Source organism: Condylura cristata, unplaced genomic scaffold, assembly GCF_000260355.1.
Source record: "Condylura cristata isolate star-nosed mole 26May11 unplaced genomic scaffold, ConCri1.0 scaffold00002, whole genome shotgun sequence".
Lineage (NCBI taxonomy): Eukaryota > Metazoa > Chordata > Mammalia > Eulipotyphla > Talpidae > Condylura > Condylura cristata.
In genome coordinates this window covers 49,335,003-49,347,903 of record NW_004567103.1, presented here as the reverse complement: position 1 = coordinate 49,347,903, position 12,901 = coordinate 49,335,003, and the positions used below count along the sequence as shown (strand labels likewise).

At 32.9% G+C, this 12,901-nt stretch overlaps 1 protein-coding gene across 2 annotated transcripts in view; it reads right to left on the bottom strand.

The window, feature by feature from the left end:
- SCN9A (sodium channel, voltage gated, type IX alpha subunit) overlaps positions 1–12,901 on the bottom strand; it is a 123,325-nt gene that overhangs the window by 7,555 nt on the left and 102,869 nt on the right. For both annotated transcript variants that reach the window (XM_012726128.1, XM_012726122.1), the window contains exons 19-22: positions 10,303–10,457; positions 7,668–7,841; positions 3,516–3,638; positions 522–803 (exon numbers count right to left, since the gene is read on the bottom strand). In XM_012726128.1, coding sequence (XP_012581582.1) covers positions 522–803; positions 3,516–3,638; positions 7,668–7,841; positions 10,303–10,457 — 734 coding nt within the window. The remainder of the gene's footprint in view (positions 1–521; positions 804–3,515; positions 3,639–7,667; positions 7,842–10,302; positions 10,458–12,901) is intronic.

Sequence of the window (12,901 nt, the reverse complement as noted above, 5' to 3'; positions counted from 1 at the left end):
TGTATTTCAAAACACCAATATAAAGATGCTATGTCAAAAACAAAGAGGACATCTTCCCAAATCACATTAGAAACTTAAGTCTTAATTAGTCATTTCCAGGTTGTTATAGTTGCCTGTGAATGTACACATAAACTTTTATTTTTCTAGCAGAGGAAGAAGAAAAATCTTTTAAAAAGGTTGAAAATAATTTTGCCTATTTCATAAGAGTTCTCATTATTAGTGGGACGTACTCATTACTGAGTATAAAATTGATAGTAAATTTTGGAGTAATAGTTAAGTGGTGCAATGATTGTGGCTGGGGGATAACATCAAGAAGTCATTTATGGACTAATAACTCAAATGCAACAGAAATAATTTCTTAACTCAATTTTGTAGTACATGTTTTAAGGAAAACCAAATCTGCTTTTAAAATCACTGATTGTTTTATCTTTAATTTCTAGTTGATATTATGTAAAGAATGACTTATGTCCATCATCCAGTTTCCACTAAAATATCAAATATTTATGAAAGGAGTCACTTACAACTTGCAGCAGAGACAGGTAACCGAGTCCAACATTATCAAAGTTCACTTTCAGGTTTTTCCATCGTACATTTTGACTAACATTCATAAGTGCCAAGCACTCAGATCGATTTGAAACTATACTTGAATGAAAGCGTGACCCATCTGTGGTGTTAACACACTCATAGAACTTGCCAGCAAACAAATTTACTCCCATGATGCTAAATATTAGCCAGAATATAAGACACACAAGCAGCACATTCATGATGGAAGGAATTGCACCTATGAGAGCATTTACAACAACCTGGTATTCAAAAGAAAAGAAAAGAATGATAATGATTAGTACAAGGTTAAATAGGTCACATTAACGAAATATATTAGAGAAGTAAAGATGTTAGAAAAGTCACCCTAAGTTTTTAAGATATCAAATTAACCAGTGTATATTTACAGAATACCTACTCAATGCTCAGCATTATGCCAAGCAGTATAAAAAGTAACAGGAGTCCTGAAGTTAATGATTTTTACAAAAATACATGAGGAACACGCAGTGATATTCATAGAAATACCCAACAAAATAGCTGAGTTTAAATAAACACAAAGAAAAATAAACTAACAACCTGATATATGTAAGATGAACTCAAAACCTGCAAGATCTAGAAAAGAAATGTATAAATATGTTAAAAATGAATAAAATGTATGTTTTAAAAATTTATAGTGTTAGAATTACCTTTGCTAGTACCTCTATCTCCTCACCTTTAGAATGAGTAATATTTTCACATTTACTATTCTAATTACAAAATACATATTTGGAAATCCATTGATAAAAATAGTGCAGATCTCAGCTAAAACAAAAATGAAACAGTTTATCTTTAAAAATAATAATGTCTATTCTGCTTTTCAGCATATCCACTGCTATTGTTCCCCAATGCCTCTTGCCATTTTAGTTCTGACATCCACTGTAGAATTGATAGCTTTTCAGATTTCCTGAATTTCCTTAATCTTCCAAACCTATTGATTTTCCTACATTTTTGGCTCTAGTCCCCATTGAGTGCAAATATATTAACAAGTTTAAGTGAAAAGTATTACATGAAGATTAAGTAATGATTATTATGATTTCTCCTCCCCCCCCCTTTTTTTTTTTTTTTGCAATTTAGCAAGCAGCCTCACCAATTATTTCCAGTGGGGAAACACTATGAATTTCTATCTTGGGGATTACTTGAAACAAGAGAGGCTACCAAATATTGTTAAAGTCACAAATACTACAATATGCCTCAAATATAAGGTATTCTTCAAATTGCCATTGTACATGGATGGGGAGGGTGAATGGAGCAACTGCATAAATCAAGAGCCAAAATGCAAGTCCCCAAATTAAGGATTACAAAAAAGTCATAGCAGGGTAAAGAAACATCTCTTGTTTTACATGGTTAATAAGTGTAAATATACTTATTGATTGCTTCAACTATTTTTATAATATTCTCCTGTATCCAATTCACCTGTGTAACAGAAAATGAACAAAATGTAAGTAGAGTTAAATGATAGTTGTCCTAATACTCATTGAAGGAAGTAGTTTTCTACTGAAAAAATATAGCTTTTGTTCATGAAAATGTAATATATATTCAAATCTAGGGTCAACTAATAGATTCTAAACATATTATAACATGCTAATGCTTAAAAATTACATTATTGTCAATGAGTTCCAATATCATCTATGTATAAATCAAAACATAAACTTTCAGTCCTTATATACAGAGAAGTCATTAAACAGTGGACACATTAATCAGTAGAGAAGCCTGTCATAATTAGGTTCACAGGAATAATAATGACCTGCTAGACTTAAAGATATCCAAAACTCACTGGAGTCTTCTGATTTCTGGATATCAGCCCAGAACTTATGATTTAGTATGCCTGTGATGGGATCTGGGAATTTTTGTTTCTAATAAGGTCATAGATGATGCCATTAGCTGGTCAGTAGACCACACTTAAAAATCAGTAAGCTAGACTAAACTGTATATTAAATTGTAGAGAGACGACAGCCTAGAGGCAGTCAGGTAAATTAGCAAGTAAAATACAATATAAGAGTTTTATGTGTCTGAGCACAGGGAGAGGATGCCCAATATAAGAGTTTTATGTGTCTGAGCACAGGGAGAGGATGTGGTGGACAAACAAAGCAAATTGTAATTGCGGTTTAAAAGAGGAGTAGGCATTTATCTTCAGTATTGATGAGGCTAGGTTGATCCAGAGCAGGGAGTTGCATTCCCAGCCAGAAAACAACAGAGACATAAGAAAGCATTATAAGTCTGGAGAAGAAGAAATTCAAGGAAAATAACAACGAATGAGGTTATGAACTAATTAGGGAAAATAAGGTCATTGTCCTCCATGTATTTTTATGAAGAAGTTGCTGATTTAATACAGCTCTTAAAGCTAGACTGTTGGTGGTCATAGCCTCGCCTCTGAAAAATGAATCTCTTCTCAGGCACGATCAAGCCTAGTGCAAATTAAATGAACCCTCAGAGCTTTTGTTTCCTCAATAAAATTGAGGTAATTCCACTTTGAAACATATTTTGAAGATGAAATCGAAATGGCTGATGCTATTTCACTTCCTTGTCTTTTCTTATGCCCCCTACTCACGGTAGAACTTTAACAATGTGTGCAAACCTGATTCAGACGAGTTTTTGATGACGTGCATGTGAGAGATGGTGTCAAGACTGAATATCATAGAATGGGGAATTTTCATTTAAGGGAAACGGTATACTTTATTTAATCTTTGCCTAAAAATGTTATATGAAGGAGGCATTGTATTTGCTTTACTCTTTGTTAAACCATGTGCATTGAAATGCTGTGTATATGTTTACATATGCACAAGTATACACACTTATGTAAATAAACGACCCACCTATATCCCTACATGGTATGTATATGCACATGCTTATTAATATAAAGTTCATAATTTATGCATATCCTTTTTTATAGTTTATACTTCACTAAAAAAGTACGAGGGAGTTTAGAAGTTTCTTACCCTCATTCCTTCAAATCTTGATAAAGCTCTTAGAGGTCTCAAAGCTCTCAGTGTACGAAGAGACTTGATAGGGCCAAGGTCAGAGTAATCAAGTGTGCTTGCCACTAGAGTAACCAAAGAAACCTATAAAAATAAATTTTTCATAAGTCTTTACAATGAAATAATAAAGCACAAAGAGGAAAAGTCAATTTCTGAGGTTATTAAGAGAAGCTCAATAAAAACAATATGATTTCATATATTGAGTTATTTAGTCATTGCCTAAAAAATTGAGTAAGATGGATGTTTTTGTAAGGAAACAGATTTAAAGGAAGGTTAACCAAAGTAAGATGAAAAAATAAAAACAACGTAGGTTATTCCTTATCCCTGAATAAAAATCTTATGTGCTTCAGACTTTCTCAGTCAATGCTTATGTACTTGCTTATTAACTCTGAACACTGAATTAGAGCAATTAACAAAAGTTCAACTGAAATGAAAACCAGAACACAATGAAGTATGTAATTATTTAGCTAAGTGACATTCACTTGGCCAAGTCTAAGTCCTAGGATAAACTTTATTAAAATATTCTGAAGGTCGGGCCCTCCCTAGTGGCGCAGGGGGTTAAAGCACTGCACTAAGAGCTTAAGCCACTTCCGCATGAGTTCGATTCCCGCCTGCCCCGGAGGAGACCACATGGCGTGGCAGACCTCTCCTGACCGGCCTGCTGCTCCCCTCAGCAGTGGACTTCTTTGATCTGCCTGTTCTGCTCCCCACTCTGTCTCTGGTGAGTCCTCTCACCCTCCGCATCTCTGGCCTGTACCCCAGTTCTATATGAATAAATAAATCTTTAAAAAAAATATTCTGAAGGTTATGATTTTTTGAAATAGGGCTAATTCTTCATTAGATTTTCCTGCCTTATAGTTACCAGCACCAAGGAACTACCTAGTAATAACGAATGGAGAAATGCTCAAGAAAGAGTGTGAGATTAGGTGATCACACTGGATTCACAATTAACACAAGCATATAGAACTTCCCATTAGACTCACCAAAATGACCATAACCAGAATTCAACAGAAATGTGTATTCCTATCATAGATTACCTCAGAAAAAAAAAAAAAGAAATAAAATCAATATGCATTTTGATAATGGAGAAATAAATGAGTTCCTCAATGACCTTAGATCTGCATTGGTAAATGCATTCAGTCTTTGAATAAGTTTCATTTAAAATGTTCACTCATTTTACACTGGATGTAACAGGAGGCAATATCTAAGAATATCTAGAATGCAGTTCTTCATTATAAATTAAATGACTCAATGGTTTCAAGTTTTCTAGGGAAGAAAAGAAAGACTTGAGAGTCAACTTCCTTATTTTGGCCTTGAAAAAGTAGGGAAAGTCATTGCTTACAGTTTCACTTGGTACTGCTATGAAACAAACACAAGTTAACTCATTTCTTAATGAGGATGTGCTATTTTGATCTTATATACTTACTTTCTAATAGTTTACTAAATGTAGCAATGCTGTTTCTTTTTTAGTCCTCATGCTACATATTCTGCACATATTAATGCAATACATTATTAAATTCATCCATTCAGGTCCTTTGTTTTCCACTTTAAAAAATAGTGAATTTAAAATATCAGAATAAAAGTGTCCCTTTTAATCAGGAAAATAATGTAAATGTTCATTATAATGTGAATTATCTGTGAGAAAATGACAGACCACTGTAGAATGTCAGAGTACTGAGCATATCTTTATCGAGGTAAATACAACAAGGTCTGTATCTGAGTAGAATTTATATGTGTGTGTATGCATGAGCATCTATTACTTAGCTATGCATACTCAAGAATACATATATGATCTATGTTTTACTGGTGAATGTGCCATTGCTTAAATTTCAAATAATCTAGACACTAGAAGAAGTCAAATAAATCCACCCCTCCCCTCTCTGAAATCAGATTAGTGGTTCTGAAACTTGAATATGAAGAAGCAGCAACTAGTGAGCTTATTACAACAGTTTACTGGATCCCAACTTTGGGGGTTCACATTAAATAGGTCTTGAGTGCCTGTGCTCTTGCTTCAGGGAGCAGTCTGAGAACAACTGCTCTAGATAAGTTTTTCAATTTTTGAGAAATAAGAAATTTCAGTCTTCCCCCTAATTGTATCGCAGGTAACAAGCAATAATTTTGTGTGCAGATTTGCTTCACACTACATTTCAAAAACATGTTTTATATACTATGTTTTTATACTTACATATGTTACTGTTTACTTATCTCTGAATGTACTAAGTAATATTACAGACAGCATTATATAACTCTCTGAGCTCTGAATAGCCCTACATGTTTGAGTCACTAATTCAGATTTTCACATACAAAAATAGTTTCTGTTATTAAACAGTTGTATCTTTCTTAACTAATACATGTTACTTGTAACCTTTTATTTCTTAAAATGAGTGATGAAAATTACAATGTGATAAGAGGTTTTTGAATATCTTAGATATTTTCTAGATTAAGATCCAATCATATTTAAAGGTTAGGAGGAAAGCAATGAAATACTCTACATTCCTTTTAATATATCTTCTTCTTTTGGCTAATCTTACTTTAAAACTATTACATTATGAAAACATCCATCATACTATTTATTTTCTCTGGCAGTTACAAGGAAACATGTAAAAGGTGAATAAAAAAACAAATAATATGAAATCATTAATTTAAGGTATCAAAAATTGGAGTTCTCATAAGGAAAGCACAAGAGAACATTTAAGGTGTAACATAATATACCTTGGAAAACATTTTTTTTTTCTTGCAGATCTATGTAGAAAACAAAAATATTACTGCTTTTAATATTTAATATATTAGTCTGTTTAAAAAGAATTTCCTGAGTTTGAGAAAGCATTTGATAAGCTGAACTGAGTAGGTATGGTAAGTATTGGTTTAATTTTATAATCCAACTCTGTATAGTCATGTTTGTATTTTGATAACTATGAATGATGCTGTACTAATTTATCTGTTCTGAAAAGTCATGTGATACAATTCTTGATTAAATGTAACAGCATTTGTTGGAACTACAAAAATTTGCATGTTGTCCTCTAATTCCAGGCATCAGATGGAAAGCAAATCTCTAAATACTGTAAATAATTATAAGATGATGTTTTTGCCTAAACACAGACTAGTGTAGGAAGTCTAGGAGAATTAGTAAAAAGTTGAAGAACATATGCCATTCTGAAAAAATAAGACTGGGAGGTTGAAGTCATAAATTAAGGAAGACTTTCACACAATATAAAATAGAATGTATAATAATTTTAATATATATTATGAAAATGCCATTAAAACACAATAGAGGATACCAGATAATGATGATGATAATGTGTTCTATACCACTGATTTCTATTTGCGATGCCTTGATTTAGGGTCTCTTTTTTGACTATTGAAATGGGATGTTTAAAACTGATTATTGTGTTTTTAAAAATTTCACTTTCAGGCATTTTTACATATTTTCTATATCAAAGTTTTTGATAGCTTTCTGTATTTATTATTTGAAAAATGTAATGAATATTCTCTATCTTACTATCACTCTACAAATGAAGAGTAGGTTAGGCCTTTGAAATAAATAACAGTTGTGACTCATTTTGGTGCTCCTAGCCTGTGACTGAGAAAAATATTTATGTCATGTTTTTCCTTTTCTCTAACAGTTATTTAGTGTTAGCACTACCACTTTAACATAAATATGAGCTCATACATGTCAGACAACTTGATATACCCCCATCTTCGTTTTCCTAATTCTATTAAGTCAATATATTATCGTTTTCATTTGTCTTTGTCCTCCATTTCCACTCCTACTATCTGTTATTTATTTTATTCCTATTGCCAAAAAGGAATATTTAACATGATATTTAAATCCTATATATAAAACAATCACATCTTCTCTAATTGCAGAAAATATTTGCAAATATAAATATTAGAATGTGAAGAAGAGAAACCACATTTGTCAAAGGATTTCTTTTAATATTCCCTATATATGTTTTCACTGGTTATATTTCTAAAAACATAAACCAACAGCCTAAAATTTTAAAAAAGCTAATCAAAATAAAAACATGATGATGTATATTAGTGAATGGTTTTTTTTTAGAACAGTTAGTAGTAAGAATAAACCCTTTTTAAAATTTTCTCAAAAGTACATACATCAACAATTAAGAAATCTAGCCAACACCAGGCATTGGTGAAGTATGTTTTATAACCATACGCTATCCATTTTAGAAGCATTTCCAGAATGAAGACATAAGTAAATATCTTGTCAGCGTAATCCAGGACAATCTTAATGGTCTTTTTCTTTTCAATATATATATCTTCAAAAGCCTATGGAGAAAATATTCAAATTTTAATTCATATGCAACTTAAAGCTTATAATCCATGCTAAAAATAGGAAATAAAATTATGATGGAGAAACCACTGAAACAGAATATTAACATGGGCAATTGACTTTCTTCTGGCTTTTAATTACTGTGTACAGTTTTAGACTTCTCACCAGTCTTGGACACAGGTCATCAGAAATCAAGAGAAAGTATAAAAGGTAGAAATTATTTGTAACCTCCAAAAGAACCATAGATCTGACATTTACAAGGTCTTCCATTTTATGTTACTCCTCTTTACCCTCTTCAAGATGGGTAAGTCCTAATAATTTATGACATTATTCCAAGGTTAGCTCCTTTAAAAGTCTTTCTCACCCTGCACTATCCTTCACACTAATATGATTTTGGGCCTTCTTCATCACGATAGGCTTATGCAGTCCCAGGGCCCTGCTTCATGTCAAGATGCAGCAAAAGTCTATAAAAGTTTTGCTAAATAAATGCAGTCACCTAATGGAGCTGCAGAAAATAGAGGATGGTGTCTTCTCTGCATTTTATACCAAATTTCATTAATCTTTCAAAACTTCAGTTCTCCAGATCACTATACAGTCATTTTGCAAATGTGGCACCTCTTACACGTTCCCAGAACTTTTAGTAAATAGCAATGATAGTGTGGTCATAGACATAAATGCCTTGAAAAATAATACGAACATTCTTTTCAAAGTTTTGCTATTTTTTTAATTGAGGTAACATCGAGTTTACAACACTATACAATTCAGAGATGTAGGTTCACAGCTAGTCAGGTATATTCCTGCACCACGTCTACCAAGGCACCCAGAGTCCTCCACCATGGCCTACTGTGCTCCTTCCCACCTCTGTTTTCCACCTTTCCTCTCCACCCTGGTAGCTTGTTTTATAATCATATTTCTAGGGTTTAGTTTTATCTGATCCTTTTTTTTTTCTTTATATCCCCTCTTCCTCATGATATTTTCCTTTTAGACATTTACATAGGGTAATTATGAACTTTAATTGTTTCATAATCACCTTTTTGAAAGTCTCAATCACAAAAGTGACTTAGCTGGGTTAAACAGATTTTGTTATTACAAATAACTATAGCTATTGTTGCATTCCACCAAACTAGTTAGTGTTTTTCTTATTACACCTACTGTTTTTGAGAGAAGGCACTTGGGTAGGAGATGCACTGCATTGAAAGCACTACGCATCTCTACATGTCTTTTGGGTGTAGCAGGAAGACAAGACCCTGGCTACTCTTCACTTTGGCCATTTCTCAGAGGGCTTGCTTTTGCGATCAGCAATCTTGAGGGATAAAGCAGTGTCTCCCTCTAGGAGAAAGAACAAGGTTCCTGTTTTCCATAGAAGGACATGTTTCCCAAGCTCAGTGTTCCTCAGCTGTGACGTTATACTCAAACAGGTCCATACTATGGCCTGTGACCACTTGGGACAAGAGGAACCAAAAAAAAATATGTTGAAGTTCATGTACCATGAACTATGTATGCCATTGTAACTAAAGCCCTTTGTCTTAGGCTTGGAATTTTCATATCTTCTACCAATTTAAAAGTAACAGGTCAATTTATTATAAGTAAGAGTAAAAATAAACCACAGATCCATTATTTATGAGACAATTTTAAAAAGTTCTGGAATATTCTGTTTCCTAATACAATGGAATTTCCAAAGCTATCTCTAGTTGGAGCTGGACTTCTCTCAGCTTATCTCTGTTAGTTTCCGCCAGAAAGCAAAGGTTCAGAGAGCTGTAACTTTCCCAGATTCCCTCAGTCCTCATTAAAGGTAGTTGGTGTACACAGAATGAGAAACTTGTTCCATCCTCATCCTACAACTACAGACTGGTTTCCCAGCTAACACACAGTATTTCATAAGCTGACACTGTCTGTCTTAGTCACTGTATCTCTGGGCACCACCATCTCCCTGTATTTGCTCTTCATCTCATGACACTTTTAGATTTTGGCAACTTTTCAATTCTAGAAAATCTCATGCTCTGTTATGGTATATTACACATACCATTTTATAAGCCCACCTTATTTGGGTGGAAAATTGCTAGTAATCCATTTAGATATTGGCAAACATCATCTATCTTTCTGAAATCCCAAGCAGAAAATTGTCCTCCTTACTCCAGAGATTTGTCATGTATGCACTTCACTTACAACCACTTCCCAGTTCTGTAACACTTGTGCCTCTCTCTTACCCAGTGCTCTCTGAACAACTTGAGTAAAGAACCTGGATCTTTAGGTACTTTTAGGCAGCAAGTATCATACCTGGTATGTAGTAGTGTTCAGTAAATATTTATTGAGCTAAACTAAATCTTCTCCTTGGTTATGAACCATAGTGATTAAATTATAGATAAAATAATCTGCCATGATATGTTTATCTTACAACTCATTTATTTAAAAATGCTGACTTCATCAAAGTATTGCTTTAAATGTCAGATTACTTACCAGTGCACCACTGCTGAGCAGGATCATGAGAACAATGAAGCTCTCAAACCAACTGTGTTCAACTATTTTGAAGCAGGTTTTCCTGATGTTCCACCAAATCTTTCCTTTCCCTGATTCTATGTTAACTTGGCAGCATGGGAACCTCCGCACACAACCTGCCAAGAAAGGCATCCATGTAAAGTCTTCATATTTAGAGTAAAATGCATGAAATAGATTTAATGTAACACTTTCGCTATGATAGCCCCTCAGCCAAATAGTTTCTACCATCTATATCTGTAGCTTCACATAAATTCACCTTGGATGCCACCTTCTTTCATAAGTTCTCCATAGTGTTTTCTGAATATTTATCAGTTGTTACTTAGAAAATATTCATGTCTTCTGTACTTCCCCAGTTTCTCACCAATCTCTACAAGTGAGTAAAGTGATTAAACCACTTACCTTTTCATTGCAATTCTAATATGGTGCTGATATAGGATGGACACTCAACAATTATTTGATGTACTAATGATGAAAAACCTGAAGAAAAATATATTTTAAGGTCTTGTTTGCTAATGAATGACTTTTTAGATGAGGAGATCTATTTTTTCTCAAGCTACCACTATACTAAAAAGTCCTTTGAAAAACATAGTATCAAGTAATATTAAGAAATTAGTGGAAGATCTTAAAATCAAACTCAAAAGGAACAGAACTTAATAAAGAGATAAACTATTTCATATTTTAAAAATAAATCAAAAAACCGCTGGTATTCTAGGTATAATACATACTATTGAGAAAAACTGAGGATCATTTTATTTAATTTCTTAGGTTTATTAAATTCTCCATCAAATATTTATTGAATATCTGCTGTGTATTCAGTTGTCTACATAGCTTCCCCTCTTTCATAAATTTATTTTTGGTTTTGGTTAGACAGAAATAGAAATAAATAACCAAATTGGACAACTAAATGCCAGATATACAGGGTTATTTTTTGGTAACATGGAAGAAATATATCTAACCTTGTTTGTTAAAGAGTAGTCAGAAGAGACTTCATGGAAGAGGTGGAGTCTAAATTGAATCAAAGTATTTGACAAGAAGAGTTTGGTTAGATTACAGGCCAAGAGGAAGTGAGACATGTTGTCCATAAGAATTACAAATAGCTCAGAATTGTGAAGAAAGCAAACTGTACCCTAGAAGCAGGGGCATGAAATTAAGTTCCACAATAGATCAGATTATGGAAAGCATGCTCCCGGGCCTAAAGGAACAAAAAGTGGAAAGTAGAGGATTTTAAGTAGAAAGTATAGGTGAAGTGTAGTTTAAAAAGAAGTCTCCAAAAGTTATGCAGAGGATAAATTAGAAGAAGAAGGGAAAAGAGGGCAGGAACTTTAAGAAAGACAAAGTCAGGGAACTATTTTGGGTTTTGCCTCAGAATCCTTAAGAAAAGAGATGGATTAGGGCTGCTCTATTTAGAAACTAGACACATTAGACATGGTTTAGTGACTGACTGGATATGGGATGTAAGACAGAGGAACTCAGGACCACTGAGTGGATGTCAGCAATGAAATGAAGCTCATAGAAGGAGGTAATAATATTGAGGTGTTTGTGATATTCGGAGATATAAATCTAAAAATCAGAGATAAAGTTTAGGCTAGAAATGAATTTATAGGGATCACTAACATGTAAGTGTCAGCTGAGACCAGGACAGTTTTTGAAGTCACAGAAAGAACATATTTAAAGTGAGGAGACAAAGGGACCATTATAAATAATTATATAAATTTAAAATTAGATAACTTTGATAATAAGTATTAAAAAATCTACTACTTGTCAGCCATACTATACTATTATTTATCATCTTGCATATATTTACTATTTATAAATACATAATTTGTATATATTTGTACTTATTTAGTATATCAGAATGGTAGAAATTTGTTATATTGGTTGGCTGCTATGTATTTATTCCCAACTCTACATTCAGTAAAGTTACCTCAGAAGTTTGAAATCAGTTATGATGAGAATCTTCATACTATAAATTAGGGCTTGCTGATTTTCTATAGTAGAATTAATAAACAGTAAAATGATATATTCCCTGTAGCCATCACACTGTAACTCGCACCAAAAAATATACGTAGCATTTATTATTCATCGAATATTTGCTCACACTGAAGAGTGCAGTTCTGAAATGGAGCTTCTTTGTTTCACTTTCATTTTATTGATTATTGTAAATGAAAATAATAACAACTTTTCAGGTTTAAACTATAATTATTTAGCAACTGGAACCTCTGTTTATCTCCAAATACAATCTTCTGGCAATATTCAACACATATACTTTGTGAGACTCAATGAGCTTTATGGAACATAGACGATGTTAATATTATTTGTAAATTTTGTGCTACGAATCTTTTAGACTGGCAGAACATAATAATAAATTGATGGATATAGTCATACATTAAACATTTGCTTATATACTCCTGGCACAAGAGGAAGAAGAGACATAGCTCTGAGTCATACACAGTGTTATAAATGAAAGTTAACAAATAAAAAAATCATAGAACAAAGGGAATTCAGAGCTAAATTTTAAGAATTATGGTTGATTAAAATATAAATAATCAGGATTGCTTTG